The sequence below is a fragment of the Urocitellus parryii genome, chromosome 9, assembly GCF_045843805.1.
Source record: "Urocitellus parryii isolate mUroPar1 chromosome 9, mUroPar1.hap1, whole genome shotgun sequence".
Lineage (NCBI taxonomy): Eukaryota > Metazoa > Chordata > Mammalia > Rodentia > Sciuridae > Urocitellus > Urocitellus parryii.
The window spans coordinates 83,219,819-83,232,059 of NC_135539.1; the positions used below are offsets into that span (position 1 = coordinate 83,219,819).

Here is a 12,241-nt window from a genome sequence, read left to right on the forward strand (position 1 = left end):
CTTAAATAAAGAATCGGGGCCTTGTTCAGTGGTTCAGTTTCAGCTCCTATCAGGACAGGAATACTTATCAAGCGCTCCACTTTAAATCTAATTTCTGGATCTGTCTTTATTTCTTACTGCTCATTTCAGAGTTTTTATTTTCCCAGGCAGCTCATACCTCCTGGGCAGGAACCTGCTCCGTTGGGGAGCTGACTACCTTAATATAGGTTTAGGACAACACACAGAATCCATTTTAGACTTTTTTGTAATGCGAGGTCGTTTAGCAGACTGAGTCGATATAAAGAGGAAATGCCCAGTTCCTGCAGGCACATAGCATCATACAGGTGTGTTAGAAGGGTTTGTAAGGAGAGAGAAAAACAACTCAGTGGAGTTCCTCATTTGACATTGGAGGGGCTGGGGGTGCAGCTCAGCAGCATTTCCTTGCATGCGTGAGGCCTGGGTTCAATCCCCAACATGGAAAAAAAAAATCAGTTCACATGGGTCAATTCCGTCTTCTCTCAAAGCATTTTCATGTTCTGTTAACCTCATCTCAGATGATCACAGCGACCAAAAAGGGCCTCAGTGAGCTGGATAAAACATGGAAGCAACTGTCTACCTGCTCTGAATTCATGAAAGCCTCAGAATCATTCCCATAATGTTTCGTTCCCCACTCGAGCTCACACTATGGAAACTCACCCCAATGGAGGTGTCAGACCCAGCAATCCTACTTCTGGGTATAACTAGAGAGAAATCCATGTGCACACAGCAGTGGGTGTAGGAGTAAATACTGCAAGACTGCTAGAGTGAAAACTCAGACACTTAGAAGGAACAGCAGGCCCAAGGTTAGGACATAGAGCCTGATGTGAAAGGGAACTTGGATTTGAATCCTGGTTTCCCACGCACCAGCTGTGTCACCTCACATGGGTTAGTTGGCCTCTCTGTGTCAGCTTTTTCATCTATAAATAAGGATAGTAACAATGCCACCTGTCACATGGTGTCCAGCCCCAGGATTGCAAAGGCCAGGCATACTCTGTTCCCATCCCCGAGAAAGAGCTTGGAGGACTCAACAGGGAGGTCTTGGACTCTCTTACTCACACACTTCTCATTGGCAGCAGGCAGGGAAACAATGGAGGGCTGCTCTGGGCCTAGGAGCAGGGGGATCTATAGGGTGGGCTGCACGCCCACCGCACAGGGGGTTTCCTGGTGTTTTATTAGTACATTCTTACTTTACAACCCAGATCCTTTGCTTTGATCTTCACCTAAGGATTGGAGACCAGGGAAGTGGCCAGGGGCCCTCTCCATTCCCTCTGTTATCACATTCTTTAGAGCCCCGGCCACCTCCCACCCTGGCTGGTCCGTGGCTTACTCCGCCTTCTATTCTCCCCACCTCATTCTGGAAGGCCTTCAGCGCACGGACCCCCATTTCTTTCCCTGTCTAGGGGTCTGTGACCTTACTTTGACCTCCCTCCTGCCTGCCAGCGCTCCCTTCACATACTTTCTAGTTTCCAGAGAAAGCAGGTGACCTGGGCTTACGCCTGCATAGAATAGGTGACTGTCTCCTCCTATGCTCTGGAACTGAGGGTCAACCTGCCTCATGGCCACGCCTCCTCCTGAGGCCACGTCCCTCATGTGGCTTAGCAGGGTGTCCTGCTGCCTGTCACCTGGTGAGGATTATGGGTTACCTGCCGATAGCCCCCTGTGGTGAGCCCCCCCCCCCTCGCACAGGCCCCTACTGCCTAGCAGATGGTCCAGGAGGTTTTTGTTTATTTGGGGGGTTCCCTGGCCTTCCTTCCTCCCTCCCATCCTTCCTCCCTCCCTCCCTATCCAGGTGAGGTTTGCAGGTGCTGCAATGAGCCTGAGCAGGCCTGTGCACATAGCCTCCTTCCCCTGGAGTCTGGCTGCAGTCCTCTGCCTTTGGAGAGAGTTGAACTCAGGGCCTCACATGCCAGGCAAGCACTCCACCACTAAGCTGTACCCACAGCGGTCCACTCCTTGCATTTTATTAGCCTGACCCAGACCAGGCCCAGTTCTTTCCAGTGAGGTCCAGGGACTGCTTCTCTGTGGCCCAGGAGGTTGCTCCCAATCCTCATCCCTCCACATCCATGCCCTTTGCGTGAGTCTTTGTAGCTCCTCCTACAGAGGTGGCTTTTGTCTCATTGCACCACCCAAGGTTGTGCAGGGCCTGTGGGTAAAAACGACATCACCCACCTCTCAGCTGAGGTCTGCGCAACCCTCCTGTGCTTCTACCTCTGTCATTAGGACAAGTCTGAGCCACCACTTGTTGGGTTGCACGAGACTAAAACACTCAAGGTCACTCCAGGGGAACTGGGCTAATTGGGCTGTGCGAAATAACCACACAAGAGACAGAAATACCTTTTCCTTTGGGGTCACTGTGATGGCTCCTCTGACCTTAAGGTCTACTGGAAGAGAACGAGCGAGCACGTGCTGACCACTTTTATTGAGGAGAAGCTATTCAAATGAGGCAAGGGGGTCAGGTTTCAGGGGGCTCAGTCCAGCTTCGTGATGTCCACTGTCAGCAGGTTGACTGACACCTGGGTAGGCCACACTCAAGGGCAGAGTAAGAGAAGGGGACACACAAAGGGCGTTTCCATGCAATATTCTATCCCAAACAGGGCAAAGGGGTAATATTACAAAGAACAGGTGAGCATAGCTCCACCATAGGGCTGTAGGAAGGCACGCCCATGTACAAAGACACAGTTGCTGGCACCCAAGAAGACCGGGGCTATCCAGATCACGGCGTGACAGCCAGATGCCACACCGGTCAGCAGGGGAGTCTGACCCAGCCACGTGCTAGTTTGGCCTCCCACAACCACTTCCTCCTGCATCGGACACAGGAGCAAGAATGAACACTGAGTTTGGAGTTCAGGTACGGTTTCTTACACTGAGTAACTAATCCTGAACTCTCATTCCTTTGGACTCACAGTTCATCTTTATTTATTTACTTTGGTACTGGGGTGAATCCAGGTGTGCTTTACCACTGAGCTACATCCCTCTTTTCGATTTTTTTTTTTTTAAATTTTGAGACAGGGTTTTGCTAACTTGCTGAAGCTGGCCTTGAATTTATGATCCTCTTATCTCAGTCTCCCAAGCTGCTAGGAATACAGGTGTGTGCCACCACATCCAGCTCAAAGCTCATTTGTAAGCAGCTGCCAGTGGTAACTACTTTCACAAATAGCATAAGTTTGTTTGGTTTTTAATCTTGTGGTCATTCTTTTTCACATTCTACAGACAAGGAAACTGAGGCTTAGAGGAGTTAAATTAGCTCCTCTGACATCAGGATTAGGATTTCTTACCAGATCTTCTGATGTCACGAGAACCCTATTTCCACTACCTATGACCTTAGTAAGAGCAGATGAGGTCACTCACTACTGCATCTCTACAGAAGATTATCATAGGTTTTGTTCCCCACCTTCTGTTTGTCTGAAGAAAAAGATTCTCAGCTCATTGTGTCTAAGCCAGAAGAAAAAAAGTTTAGTAGTGTATAAAGCAGAATCTAGTCCTAATATCACACAGGAAATTCACCTAATACACATTCCAACATGAACAGTGAAGCCTATGCATAATAAGCTACTTGGAATTGCCCTTTTATCTTTTAAGATCAAAATATATCCTGTCCTCTGACTCAGAATGGCTCTAAGATATTCTTGCTGAATTAATGTAATATCATTTTGAAAACTATCCTCTCTGCTAGCATTTGAAATTAATTTGCTCTGCAATTCAGTGCAAGACTTCTTTGCACACATTTTGGTCTAAAAGCTTTGAAGTAATTTTAATGATGTGTCTTGGGCAAATACAAAAATAATGTTGACTTTTAACTTAAACAAAAGGTAAAAAATATGGGAGAAACTGGTTTTTCCTTTTCTTTGATCTCCTAAAAGCTAGGTTTCTAACACATCTCAAGGCACAGAAGGAACAAGGAAGAACAAGATGAAAAAATGAGAAGAGGAGGGGACATAAATCTGAATCACCCGAGTATGGAGCTATAGAACTCTGCAATCTGGGGAAGGTACACTGGTGAAGAATGCTTAAGAGAAATAACAGATGTTTAATAAATATTTTAGAAATAACAGTTCTACATAACACAGTTAAGAGGAATCTTAGGGGACAGCCTTCTCAGAAGGCTTTCAGATAAGCAAAAGTGGAAAAACCTGAAACCTCTCTAGAAAAGGGACTTGCTGTGTTCCCAGAGTCGCATTCACAAGAAGAGACCAGATGATTCTCAGGTGTCTTTAGACTCTCTCATTAGAGCCGTCTCTTTCATTTTTAAAGTTTTTGTTTATTATTATTTTATTATTATTATTTTATTATTATTATTATTATATTGTTATTATTATTATTATTATTATACCATGTAGAACGCTGCCATCTGCCCACTGCAACCTGGAGAGCCCCTTCCATCCATATCACAGAGCAAGTCACTCCCGTGTGTTGGCCATTGCTGAGTGTTTGCTTCCCAGGCCATAGCTGCCCCCTTCCTTGACTCCTTTGGGATTATTTCTGTTCCTCCTAATTGCCCTCTTTGCTTCCAATTACCTTGATTCCTTCTTACCCAGCTGCTGGTCATCCTCCGCATCTGCTGCCATCTCCATCCTCTGTGAGGCATTCTCTGTGTGGCAACCTTGACTGCAATCTGCCCGAAGGCCCAACTAGTAGAAATCGACCTTCATCCTACCTGCCCACTGCTACCGAGCCACAAGCACAAGACCGTGTGGCTTTGAATCAGACACAAGCGGGCACTGTATGCAGGATTTTCAAATGTGACCCATGTAGGAGAAAGTCCAAGAGCATCTCCTATATTCAAGACAAGTGGCGGGAGCCACTGGACAGGTGGGGGTAGCAGTGGTTTGGTTTATGCAGCAGTCATTGTTGGGGCTCTGAGCAACACTGGGTGGCCAGCTCACCACTAATGTTTTTGTTTAACTATAATTATAAATGTTTCTTGGTAAAAAGAAATTGAACCGCCATGCTTGCAAACCTGCCAGTTGTTCATTTCAGTGGGAAATCTGGTTGTGCAGACCACACAGCTACGAAGCCATGGAGGTGTCACCATCCATGTGGCAGTGGATCCTAAATCCAATCAATTCCAAAGAAAACCAGCAGTTGCCCCTTTCCCCCCATCTGCGTGTTCTTTGTGTGCCTTCCCACCAGAAGGGTTCACCTTGGAGCTGCCAGGCGAGCTGAGACGCATGGCCAATGTTGAAGAGTCGAGTTAATGAATGGATGCCATTAAATTGGGCACGTTTTTATGACAGGTAAACTTGGCCTTCCTGGTGCAGCCATGCTCCCATGGTCTTCCTCTTCCAGCCCTCACCTCCCTCCAGCCTTCCTCCCCAGCCTCCCCTATCACACTTCTCACACTCACTACCACTCTAGCCACTGGGATGTCCAGGACTGAGGATCCTCCAGCCCATGAACAAGCATGTCTAGGATACTGGCAGAACGCCAGGAGAACTTCTAGGAACAGGGGCATTTTAGAGAACGTTGCAGAGTCGGACATGTCTCGTTTGTTGTCATCAGATCCCGTAGTGACGCCAGCTTTGACACTCCCAGGCTGGCCAGGGCATACTCTCGTCTCAGGACCACCCTAATGCAGCAAGGCTCTGGGTGTGGCAGCCCCCAGGACCAAGGCACCTCCACATGGCTCTAGCAGGAACTGTAGACTGCCAGTGTTTCCTCTCTGCCATGAGGAGGGAAAGAGAACATGGAGAAAACAAAGGAATGACGTAGTTCTCTAACCAGGAAAAGGCAGCGGACTCTCAGCAGAAAGAGCGTGAATTCTGACATGAATCCAGAGATCGCAAAGAACTGTCCCCTCATCCCCAACTCTCTTCATAGGGAAGCTTCTTCCTAGGTCAGGTTATGCCCGAACAAATGAAGTCTGAGATGCAAAATTGAAGAATTACAGAATTAAGGTGTGTCCAAGTCTTTTTTGGTTGTTTCCCTTGTTGTAAAGCAGTCGTTACAATTAATTTCTTTTTCTGAGTCTTCGTGGTACTTTTTCGAGGGATTAAAGGGGTGTATACCTAATTGTAATCTGAAAGTGTTCGTACTAATGTTCAGGGAAGAGAAGGAGTGTATCACGTACAGGCTTTACCTTTGTGTTTTCTCCTTTAATATTCAAAACAACCCACTGAAGGATGTCCCATGAGTCTCATTTCACAGATGAAGTATCTGAGACCTAAAGACACAAAGCACTTCCCTGGCTAAGGAAATAAAGGTGTTTGCCTTTATTTTGCTTAGATTTTGAACTTAGATTAGTCTAATACAGCTGCAGAGAGCATTTGATTCTGTTTTTTCTATCATAGAGTTTTCTAAATTTTAAACTTTATATCATTAGATGGGGCCACAGTTGCCTTGGTGGCATGTGGTCTTTTGTGCTACCATTTGGAACCTCTAAAATGTTTTCTCTTTGGACGTCTCTAGTCCTATCTTTGATAATAAGAAATTTCCTACCACGTGTAATAGTTTTTGTTTTGTTTTGTTCTGTTTTGGTACTGTGGATTGAACTCAGGGGCACTCAGCCACTGAGTCACATCCCCAGCCTTATTTTATATTTTATTAAAGACAGGGTCTTACTGAGTTGCTTAGCGACTGGCTTTGAATTTGCAATCCTCCTGTCTCAGCCTCCCAAACTGCTGGGATTACAGGCATGCACCACAGTGCCCGGCTTGTAATAGTTTAAATAAATACATGTATGTGTGTGTGTGTGTATATATATATATATATATATATATATATATGAATAAGAAATGTTTGCATAATGGTTGCATATGGGCAGTGCATTGTTGAAGGGGAAAAATTAATACAAATCATTCTGTGTGAGGAGGAAGACAGAATCTCATCTTTTTAAAGGCAAAATGACTCAATGTGGAAGTACAATACAACCGACATATTTTATAATTACTAAAATGTTATTTTCTCTTTGAGGACCAATAGACATACTCCTTTTCGTAAAAATGTACAATATGGATTTCCCAAAGGAAAACCTGAGTTGAGATCTATTTTGAGCTTACAACTGTTGCTAACTATCCTTTCCCAATCTTGTTTGCCACCTAATTTCTCCAAACCAATAATTAACAGGCAAAAAGAGGCAAGTTTTTTACTGCCACCTACTGTCAGAAAAAAATGGCCCGCTAAATGCAATTAGGAATGACTTCATGGAGGTGCGACGGGGTGATGGGGTGATTGACCACACGCCTGCAGGAAACCCCTGTTGTCTTGAGTCTGTCTAGGCTCACATTTGTCCGGCTCCCCTCTCTCCTCACTCCTCACAGCCCTGATTCAGATGACGATGGAATAGTTGCTACTGGCTCTTCCTCGTCCTTACACAGGCCCCTGTCTGGCTTGGCTTCCATCTGCAGTCTTCCAGCTCCCATTCTCCCCCTTCCCTGACTCAAAATAGCAAGGCACACACTATTTCCACATCACTACTTCCTTTTGCTCCTCACCTCCAAGTCCTATCCCTCAGCCCTCCCTGCTCCTCCATGGAATCTCCCTGCCTCTGAAGGTGACAGCCCTGCACACACCCTGTCTTTCCTCCTGGGTTCTGGGTTATTCTCGCTGTCCCTTTTCATTTTCTCTCCTCATGCCTAAATGTTGGGGTCTCAGTTCATCTTGACTCTGCGCTCCATCCCCAGCGCTGTGAAAGAAAAAGATGTTTAGTTTTAAAAACTTCCTACGGAATTACATACACAAAACAATATACGCTACATGTATTAAGCTATTTAAGGAATTTTGGGAGAGCAATTTTGATTTCGTAGATTGATGATAGAATTGAGATCTGTTGAAGAGAAGATCATCAGCAAGAATGACCTTCTTGTGGAGGAAATGGACAGGCTTTTGCAAGTGGCAGTATAGGAACAGGGACCTGTGGTAAGAGATGGGCCGCAGGAAACAACCCCTGGATCCCAGTTTCATCTCACACCTAATTTTATTTTATTTTATTTTATGCATCTTTTAATTCATATATGTTTATCCATTTATAATATTTATCCATTTATATCAGTGGATATAAATGGATAAACATATATGTTGACATATATGTCAACATATATTGTTTGACACAAACCAATTTACATGAACTATGGTTTTTGAATACAAGAGCACATTCAAAGAAATCAAGTAAAACCCAAGTTCTTTTAAGTTTCCTGCTATAGAGATAAGAGTAACAGATACACTTACACAAAAAAAAAAACATATAAGTAAGAGCATTTCAAAAAGGAATCTAAAATAAAATGCAATGCAGCCTTTATTTTATAATATGTATAATTATATAATTTATTAAAATTAATTTAACAATATACAAAATATTAGCAGTAATTTTTAGGTTCAAAACCAGAAATGTTGAGATGGCAAAACTCTACAGAGATCTTTTCCATCAACAATCTGATCTAGCTCACTAGTTCAGGCTGAACATTGACTCTTGGAAGCACTTCTTCAGTCATGCAAAAAACAGGACTAACAGGTTTAATCTATTCTTCCCCCAAAAGTGACAATCCAGCAATGCCAAATAATATATGAAAAGGACCCACCATGTCTCCTGGCCTATCTGCAAACCCTCCAGCTTCTTCATCTTGACATGCCAAAATGAAATCTTTCAGTTTGTTTCTGTCAATCCACTGAAGCCTTCTAATTATCTTTAGGGAAGCCAATACCCACCACAAATAGCACACATCTGGTAACTTCTCCAGCCTTCCATTGAGTCCTCCTGAAGGTAACTGTGAGTTCACAAAGCCACCAACCAAGTAAATCAGAACTTACTTGATGCAAATGACTAGTAATAGCCAGGAATCTTGTGCAACAATAGATCTGTTCAGCATGGGATTCAGAACCAGGTTTACAACCCAATCCACCATCAAAGTTCATACAGGATAAAACAAATTCGATTGCCTTTTCCACATTAATAGCATCAAGTTTCCCCAACAGAGCCAAAGTTGCCACCGCACAAAAGGAGAATCTTGTATCATTTCTCCCTACTTTACAAAAGTAGATTTTCATATCCCATGAAGCAGCTGGTCTCTCTGGTCTGCACTTGTGTTCAGCCCTTATCTTTTTAGATTGGGCCCCTCTGTTCCAGTGCTCCTATGTGCTGATATAACTACCACAGGGCATGCTGGAACTCCAGTTAGACCAGTTGCTTACTGGGATCCCAAATGTTTCCAGCAAAAGAATCTTCTTTCTGTAGACTTTGAACATATTCCACAACCTTACTTACATCAATAACATTAATACTATCATAAAGAGTAAGAATCTGGACAGCACAAAGGGTATACAAAAGATGAAGATCATGTCCAATGCTTGCACTGATTCCACCACACTCATATTGGTATGACTTAATAAACGTCAGAATTTCTTCTCTATTCATCTGATCAAGTTGTCCCATGAGATCCATTACTCTCAGACCCCAGGAGATGCCACTCATTCTCAAATACTCAGACATACAGTATCCATAATCATCTTTCTTTGAGCCATAGGATGCAATATAATCTGCATGTTTCACCAGTAAAAGGGTGATAGGTGCATCAGACTTGAAGATAACATCCTTCTGTGGTGTGCCCATGTCTGGGAGTGAAAAGCTCACACCTAATTTTAAATGTTCCTGTCGGTCACTTGTTAGGCTAATTCCTTCCTAAAGTGTTCAACATGCCAGTTGTGCCTTAGCTATGATTTGGGGGACATAGGGAGGCACTGTGTCCATTTGTGTGGCCCAGAGAAGTGGCATGAGTTGAGGAGGTTGGTGGGGAAGGCTGGGGCAGTTGTTGGGACCAGACGGGGTGAGCGAGGATCAGGATGAAATGGGGGAAGCCAGTGCTCCTGGGGCACCCAACAGTGAGCTAGGAGGGAAAAGCATTTGTGGAGTCCCCAGCAAGGGACAGGCTGCATTCATCACTGGAAAAGTAAAGTATATACATCAAGAAGAAATAACTAGGGCTGGGGTTGTGGCTCAGTGGTAGACTGCTTGCCTAGCATGCATGAGGCACTGGGTTCGATCCTCAGCACCACATAAAAATAAAAGAAAGATATTATGTCCACCCAAAACTAAAAAATAAATATTAAAAAAGTGGAGATGATGATATCTGTTCAATGCTAATCACCAGAAGCCCCCAGATTTATGATTATCTTTAACTCCAGGGCAGTTTGTGTGGACAAGTTATTTCCCAATAAATGAGCTGACTTCTTTTGAGCTCAGGTACAAACTGATGCTAAAGGAACTGTTTTCAATAAACATTTATTGAGCACCCATTAGGTGGCTGTGGGGGTATCCCTAGGACTTTCAGGACTGTCCTCTGAATCTTCAAAGCATGGTGTCATGCAAGCAAGGAGCACAGGAGACAGGAGCACCAGCTCTGGGGAGTATGATGTATTCTCTTTGGGACAGGTGAAATTTGAGTGGTCATCTAGGTGGAGGTGCCAGAGGATACCTGAGAATAAAAAGAAGAAGGAGGAGAAATAACTAGGCCATAGTAGTTAAATCTGGACAGAAAATTGGAGTGGGCTAAAGGAGGATCCCAACATTACATTTTAACTTACATTTTATTACATGTATCTATTCTGATAAGTGTGCATTCACTTCACACTACACATGAGGTTTAGGGGAAGCAGAATAATCACGAGCAACAGTGATGACAGCATCAGAACGAAGAGCACTGAGACAGAGTCACCCTCTTGGTTACAAATGTTAAACAGCCACAATCACTAGAGCGCTGCAGTGCTGAGGGAAGGATAGACTAATGCAAAGATGGAGTTCATAAAAGGTGTCATTATGTTTAGAACTCTAATTAAGTTAGTGACTTCATAAAGCAAGAGGTGGGGTGCAGTGGCCAATGCTTGTCAACCCAGGTACTCAGGAGGCTGAGGCAGGAGGGTCACAGGTTGAAAGCTGCTGGGGCAATTTAGGGAGACCCTGTCTCAAAATAAAAAATAAAAAGGGCTGGAGGTGTAGTTCAGTGGCAGAGTGCCCCTAGCTTTTATCTGTAGTAGAGCAAAATCAAAGAAAATACTTAAGTAAAGATATAATGTGCCCAGGGCAATAGTTAGCTTATGAAAAAAAAATTTAACTAACTGAAAAAAAAATTTTTAAAAACCTATTTAGAAGATTTTTGCATCACACCATATTCCAAAATAATTCCCAAATGGATTAAAAAGTTTAAAAAATAAGAATATGGATCAGATGGGCTGGGGCTCAGTGGCAGAGCACTTGCCTAGTGTGTGTGAGGCACTGCATTTGATACTTAGCACCACATACAAAAATAAATAAAATAAAGGCATGCTGTCCATCTACAATAAAAAAAGTGTATTAATCAGATGCCCTGGTCAATAACTTCCAAAATTATGGAAAAATAAAATATGGATAATTTGAATTTATAAAAATGTTAAATGTTTTTGTGTTCTAAAAGTCATAATTCAAAAGAAAAATATTTTCAATAAAAGTAAAATATAAAAAGTTAATATGTAAAAAGCTCATCCAAGTGGTTAAAAAGCAAATACATGGATAATTCACAAAAGAATAGAAACAACTGAAAAACCACAAAAATATTCCATATAAAAAATGTTCTGCCTTTTGAATCAGGAATTCTTTTTAGTTCTGGGGATGAAACCTGGGGCTTCAGATATACTAGACAAGCTGTATACTATACTACCATACTACTGAACTATACTACTGAACCACATCCCAGCCCCGCAAGGCAACATTTTTAATGCCAGGGGAAGTGGAATAAGAGATTCATGTTCAAGACAGTCACCTGCACTGATGATAGGGCAGTGTGAATAGAGACCCCTAAAATAGTATTTAAAAAGAATATCCTATGGAATGTGGGTAGTTTTGTGAGCAGATGTGCCCATATTACTTGTTTTAGCAGAATTAAGGCAACAACCTCTACATCCAATGATAGGTATACCAAATGAGAAATCACAATGGGATAAATGATTAGGTGATTAAAAATGATAGTTTCTACACTTACAGGGTAGGAGAAAATAAATGAATATAAGTTCTTATTTATAGTATTCACAAAAATATTTTAAGTGGGAAAAAACTAAATAAAACATATGACTTGTATTTAGTGTAATTTAGTTCTTCACGTATTATTCTACATTTTCCAAATTTCTTCTCATGGTCACATTTTGATTTTGTAACAGGGAAACAAAAACAAAAACAGAAGTCCTCCCCTGGATCCCTCAAACTGGACTGTAAGCTCCTGGTCGCAGCTTTCCATCTGGTGCTTCCTTCTGTCCTCCTTCTCCA

At 43.0% G+C, this 12,241-nt stretch overlaps 1 protein-coding gene and 1 pseudogene across 1 annotated transcript in view; both read right to left on the bottom strand.

Moving 5' to 3' along the window:
• LOC144257011 (tubulin-specific chaperone E-like) overlaps positions 1-4,589 on the bottom strand; it is a 44,762-nt gene extending 40,173 nt beyond the window's left edge. Inside the window, 1 exon segment of the mRNA XM_077802934.1 lies at positions 4,534-4,589. Coding sequence (XP_077659060.1) covers positions 4,534-4,589 — 56 coding nt within the window.
• A 3,801-nt stretch (positions 4,590-8,390) lies between these two features.
• On the bottom strand, positions 8,391-9,559 carry LOC144256917 (geranylgeranyl transferase type-2 subunit beta-like; annotated as a pseudogene).
• Between the last annotated feature and the right edge of the window lie 2,682 nt (positions 9,560-12,241).